Source organism: Helianthus annuus, chromosome 10 (assembly GCF_002127325.2).
Source record: "Helianthus annuus cultivar XRQ/B chromosome 10, HanXRQr2.0-SUNRISE, whole genome shotgun sequence".
In the NCBI taxonomy this organism is placed as follows: domain Eukaryota; kingdom Viridiplantae; phylum Streptophyta; class Magnoliopsida; order Asterales; family Asteraceae; genus Helianthus; species Helianthus annuus.
This window is the reverse complement of record NC_035442.2, coordinates 42187423-42193681: the sequence shown is the minus strand read 5'-3', so window position 1 is coordinate 42193681 and position 6259 is coordinate 42187423. Positions and strand designations below refer to the sequence as shown.

Genomic DNA, 6259 nt, shown 5'->3' with positions numbered 1-6259 from the left:
TCAATTGCTTATGTCTACATAAACTTGTTTTGACTGGTTACCTTGTCCTCAATTTTATTATTCTACATCACGAAGATATATTATTATATAGTCCTATCCATTGCTAAATTTGACTATGAACAGGTCCAATGGCACACAAAATCAATAAAATTCAAAGTTTACAAACAGACGGGAATGCTTATGAGCAACTCAGACTACTGAACATACAAAAAAATGAAAAAAGACTAAGAGATTTAGGTTTGAAAAATGTTGCAAAGTCTTTAAAAGGTTTGACAGAAAGTAAAAAAATAAAGAAAAAGACAATGAAACAAAAGTCTACTAGTGAGATAGATGTTGACTATAATCCTGATGACACGGGCGATGATAGTGAGGAAGATTACCAAGAAGTTGCTAGAACTGTTGGTCAAGTATCCAAAAAGGTAATTAGATTATTACAAATTTATTTATTTTCTTTTATATACACTTGTTATCTAATCAAAATAAAATTTGTTATAGGTACACCGTGCACAATATATTCCACCAATGTCAATGAAAAAGATTGCTAATTTAGCAAAGCTACATCGAGTGAATGCACCAAATGTCTCCCAGAAGGTTCCATCGGGTTCAAATACAACAAGATCGAATCACCAACGAGCTACAGTTACCATGGGTCAACTAATATCGAGTAATAAAGGAGGAGCAAACAGAAGCATGGCTCTTGTTGATGAGGATGATTACGAGGATGATGAGATAATACAAGGTATTATTTTGTTAATCTCAAAGTATATGTAAATAAATTTTCCTTTTGATGTTAATTTACTTTCTATGATTATAGAAGTTAACAAGCGAGATATGGAACTAGATGGTGTGTCGGATGATGAAAATGAGTTGGAGATTCAAGGTACTTTTGTTTAGTGATTTAACTGGATTATATTGCTATACTTCTTTAATATTGCTATATATTAATTATTAATGGTATTGTATTTATAAATGATTAGATGGCGTTGATCAAGATGATCAGTGTGAAGACATGGACGACATGATACATGCAAATAATCAAAATGAGAAACAAATGAATGATAATGACGATTTGGAAATTAACAATGATGTTCAAGAACAATCAAGGGCCTTCGAGTTAGGAAAAGCATCAGGTTCGTTTTAACTACTTAGGTCATATTATTGTCTTGTTATTAGAGTGAACTACCAAAATCGTCCTTGAGGTTTGATGACTTTTGGTAGATCCATCCAAAAAAGTTTTTTTTTTCTAACCGGAACCACTGAAGTTTATAAATCGTTGCCAAAACCATCCAAATTTTTAACACCATTAAAATTCAAGGTTAAATGAAGGGTAGTGTTGCCATTCTCTTAATTTATTTAATATTTCCATGTTTTAAGTCATGCTTTATTTTCTCCCCTTTTTAACACCCAAAAAACCCTAATTAGCATAAACCTCCCACCTGAATCATGAATTAGTTTGAAACCTTTTATATTCTCATGTTTCTTAAATGTACGTGGATTTTATTACTATTGTTTTCTTCATTTTATCATCCACTTTTAAGTCAAGTATTATTTCTATATATATTTTGTTATATGATCTTGAAAACTAAGTAATGAATTAATTAAACAAGTGGGTATTAGCTAAAAAACAAACGTATGTATGTGTGTATTTTATAACTCTAACATAGTGTTTATGGTTCGGTTTAACCGTAAAATCCCCTAAATTAGTCATCGTTTCAGTTAGACGAACTTTCTCTTTTTTTTAAATTCAGTTAGTATAGAAATTTTCAAACCATACCAAACTGGCTGGCTTACGCTTTCGTGTGAAAATTGGCTGAAAGAAAATCGCACCAGACTGTAGGTTATATAATTATGAGTTGGGCTATGCTAATGTGGGTTTTGCATTCGTAAGTACATAAATTTCTTCGTTTTACATTAGTTAGCACTAAACGGCTGTCAACATTATTACTTTGTATGTTATTTTTATGTTCTTTGTCTAACATGTATTGCTAATATTGCTAGTCAATCTTACAACCACTAAGATCAGTTTTGTTTCTGTGGTAGCACATAAAGTTTTCAATTGATTTTAAGATCAATAAGTGATAGCTTCTGGCATTCTGTGTATGTTTCTTTTTGGGATTTAATGATATAGTTATCAAAGGAACAGTCATGCTTGGTTTTAATAGATAATCCTGACATTTGGTGAGATTTTTGTGCTAATTAGGGTTCTTTTGGTGTTATAAAGGGGGAAAATAAAACAAGACTCAGAAAATAGAAATATTAAATAAATTAAGAGAATGACAAGACTACCCTTCATTTAACTTTAAATTTTAATGATGTTTAAAATTTGGATGGATTTGGCACTGATTTATAAACGTCAGTGGTGGTTCAGATAAGAAAAACAAAGTTTTTTGGATGAATTTAGCAAAACTAGACAAACATCAGGGACGATTTTTGCAGTTTACTCCTTGTTATTAATTAAATACATTTGTTATTCATGCTTAGGTCATTTAGTAACTTCTAAATCCAAGAGTAGAGGACCAACAATGTTGCATGTTGTGCATATGCAGAGTATTCATGAGCGCAAAGTCATTAAATGTAATAAATATGGACAACCCATTGGACCTGAAACAGCGGAGAAGGACGTAGCAGGAGAATTCTCACGGTTTTTGGGTACAATAGCTCGGAATTACGATTATGCACCATTAACCTATGCTTCATGGCACAAGGTGCCAAATAAAGATAGAATATGGCAGTATGTCTTGGTAAGGTTCTAAGTAATTTATTTCTTTTATTGGTTAGATTTCAATTTTAACAAAAATGAAATTTTTTTGAAGGAAAAATATGATGTGCCTGAGGCCGCTAAAACTTGGGTTTTAATGACCATTGGAAGTGCTTATAAAAGACACAAATGCAGATTTAAGAAAAAGCCCTTCTATCAATATAAAGACAACAAGACACGATGGAAGAACAAACCTAAAAACATTAAAGATGAGGATTTTTCAAAATTGATGACCTTATGGAATAACAAAGATGAGGCGGTAAATTTCTAAATTGTTTCTTTATTTTCAATATTTTTAATTTAGAGTTGTTTCGTGGTGAACTTGGTTAGCTGAGGGTATATATTAATGTGTTCAGAAGCGTTGTTTGCGAGCCAAGGAAGCACGCATGTCACAAAAAAATATGCATATAGCCGGTCCTAAAAGTTTTGCTAGGATTCGAAACGAGATGGCAATATGTCTTTTTTTGCTCGTTACTTGTGTTTTTCATAGTCACTTAAGTTTATTTATGCTATCATAAATACAGGAAAATGATGACCCAAACAAGGAACCACCTTCTTTAACCAAACCATTTGAACGCACACGAAAAAGGACCGAAGGGCGCACATATGCTGATAACTATGATGATACGGCGAAAAAAATTGTAAGTTAGCTAACCTCTCGATAAGTAAAGTATAGGCTGAAGCTTAATGTAGTTTGTTAGTTTAGACCATGATATTGTTTCTTACCTTGTGAAATGCAAAATATGATGCAACTAATATGCACATTTGGCTGCATTTTGTCACACCCCGATATTTCCACGTATTACCGGTGGGCCCGGTGGGGAGTATCGTGACGTAATTGATATCATCATAGTCAAACAACACAATTTAAATGCACAGCGGAAGCAAAAGATAATTTTATTACAACCGAATGAGAATATCAAAGTATTACAAACGATATGCAAAGGGATCCACAGGCGGATCAAAATAAAAGAAAACTGTTCAACAGACTTTAGGCATCTAAAACTTGCAAGATTCCCTATTGACGCCCTGAGCTCCCAGCCAATTACGTACAGTACCTGTCACTTAACCTTTTTGGAAAATACGTCAGTTTTCACTGGTAAATACAATTTAACTGACTCATTTTGAAAACGTTTAGAAAATTGATTTGAATGAACAAGGCACAAAATATTTTTATAACTTGGGATAATTTTATTAATAAAAATCTTGAATCCGATTTACATGTTTGTCCAACATATCGGGCCGGTGATAATACAAGCCGGTCAAAATTAATAGACACACCACAAATATAATCTCACAAGAAGACACCCTTACGAGTGAGTATATGCTTTACATAAGCAACAGGAGGTGTTATGCCTACACCTTGTGCTTACGTTGTGGCCATTCACTTTTTAAATGAGCCAAGGATATCCAGGACACGGTCATTAACCCCCAATGTTATTTGTTATCAAGCAATACAGATTAAAACGGGATTATGTAATTTAATCATCTCCGATTAAAAGGTTTCTACACCTGACCAAGCGGTATTTTATATACCGTATCCCAAGCCCGTATAAGGGAAAATAAGTTAAAAGTATTTACCTGAGCTAAATATAAATTCAATCCCAACCGTATATCAAATCAGCAAGCACAAGTACTTCTACTGGGGCTCTTAATCTAGAACGAAGGTTTTAATAACCTATTAGATTCCTAACGGGTCTTATTTAAGCCTATGCTTAGACCGGTTAGTTTTAAAGGAGGATACGGTTCAAAACGCATGATTAAGCGCAGACCGGATTAGAATGTGATTTAGACCCGACAAGTTTGGAGACTTGTATAATATGGGTAAACTAAACACATTCTGGATTTTGAAGTGAAAATGATAAGGTTTGACCCGTTTCGGTTATTTTATGCAAACTAGTTACATAAACCGATCCGAATGCGAAACATGCGTAACGAGTAACCATAAGAGTCATGAACAAGTTTCCTAAGTTAATATGCCTTAAACATGTTGTGATATCATAATGATACCTTCCATTATGCCCCAAATGGTTTTAGACCCAATTTATGCCTCATAAGGGCATTTTGGTCATTTTAAAGGGGTGAAAAAGGGTTTAAATAATAGCCTGAGTTGCAGGTCTGATTAAATCAGTAAATATACTTAATTTACTAAGTTATAACAGTAGGGTATTAATCCTATGTGAAATTTATCGATCTTAATCATTCTAGACACCGCAGGGGCGTTTTGGTAATTTCACATATGCTTAAAAGGTCAAAACTGGAATTCTGATCTTAAGATATTCTCCTACTGTTTAAAATATAAAATTTTACAGAATACATCAGTAGGTTTCAACCTCATATGCTTAGATAGGTTCTAGCACATACTTATGCGTTAAAAACGCTTAAAAAGGCGATTTGGAGCCATTTCCGGGTTTTATATAGAAAGCTGATATTTTTAAAACTCCAGAAGGCTCAAATTAATTTATTTAACAGATTAGATCAGTAGAAAAAGGTTTGGGGTCAATCGGATTTATAAAACTCATTTTATAGCCCAAAAGGGCAAAACCGAGAATTACCGAATCAAGCTTAGAACTCTAAGTTATGCTCAGCCCAAAAATAAATAAAAATCTTCAAAAATCCTAAAATATTATTTTATATCAGTAGGTAAAAAGTTTGTTTTCAAAAATTGGGTTTAGGTAGACTATACGCTAATTACGCCGTTTATTTAATAAAAAGCTTTCTAATTACGCTAATTAGCATAACTCTTAATCTAGACCTCAAACTGATGTCAAATTTTGGGTGCAAGTTTATAAATCAGTAACTAAGGTTTCTACTCTTTCACATTTTCAAAAATCATGTATTAAGGTCAAAAGGGCATAACGGTCAACATTTAGGCATTTAACGGAAACATGCATGAACTAGTATTTCTATGAAATCAAGTTGTATAACCTCGGAGGGTTATACTAACTTATAATATGGTCCTAATGGAATCCTAAGGCATATCTAAACTAAGCTAAATCGGGTCAGAACTGAAAGTCAAAGCAAAAGTCAACTTTTGAGACTTTCGGTTCCGAACCGAGCCTATACTTAGAATTGTCGGGTTGAACATGCTTAGACATGTTCAATTAATAATTACCAAGTTATTAATATGAGAAAACTGATTTTATGGCTTCTATATTAATAGTTATGTATTTATTTAAAACTAACCCGTTTGACTTTTATTTGACCCAACAATTTAACTAAGTAAACGTGGTAATTAGGAGGTGCCCTTTTGACGGTTTAACACCCACCTAATTACGGTCACGTAGCCATGTTCGTTGCGAACAATGGTTCGGCCATTTGAAAGTCAAAGCGTTTATCGAAAACGCTTGACTTTTCGGCTATAAACGCTAAATAATTAAACTAAGCACGAAAGGGGACTTACAAAGGGTCCAAAGGACTGAGGGAGGTTCTCAAAAGAGTTCAAGATCCTCACAATTCAGAGAGTTTATCAGATTGAAGGAGAGGTGCAAATGAGAGCCA

General features: G+C 33.3%; 1 protein-coding gene across 1 annotated transcript; it reads left to right on the top strand.

Annotated features, from left to right (window-relative positions):
- The first annotated feature begins 302 nt into the window (after nucleotides 1-302).
- On the top strand, nucleotides 303-3290 carry LOC110885587. Its single transcript, XM_035978170.1, has 8 exons — nucleotides 303-419; nucleotides 496-739; nucleotides 815-880; nucleotides 978-1130; nucleotides 2482-2741; nucleotides 2814-3017; nucleotides 3115-3207; nucleotides 3249-3290. The coding sequence occupies exons 1-8, from the start codon at nucleotides 303-305 to the stop codon at nucleotides 3288-3290; spliced, it is 1179 nt and encodes a 392-aa protein (XP_035834063.1).
- Nucleotides 3291-6259: the final 2969 nt, after the last annotated feature.

What these genes read in the sequence shown, in the direction of transcription:
- LOC110885587 (XM_035978170.1), top strand. Translation starts at nt 303, where the DNA reads ATGAAACAAAAGTCTACTAGTGAGATAGATGTTGACTATAATCCTGAT. An exon ending in AAATGAGTTGGAGATTCAAG is followed by an intron (nt 881 to 977) that starts GTACTTTTGTTT and finishes ATAAATGATTAG; the next exon opens with ATGGCGTTGATCAAGATGAT. An exon ending in CGAGTTAGGAAAAGCATCAG is followed by an intron (nt 1,131 to 2,481) that starts GTTCGTTTTAAC and finishes ATTCATGCTTAG; the next exon opens with GTCATTTAGTAACTTCTAAA.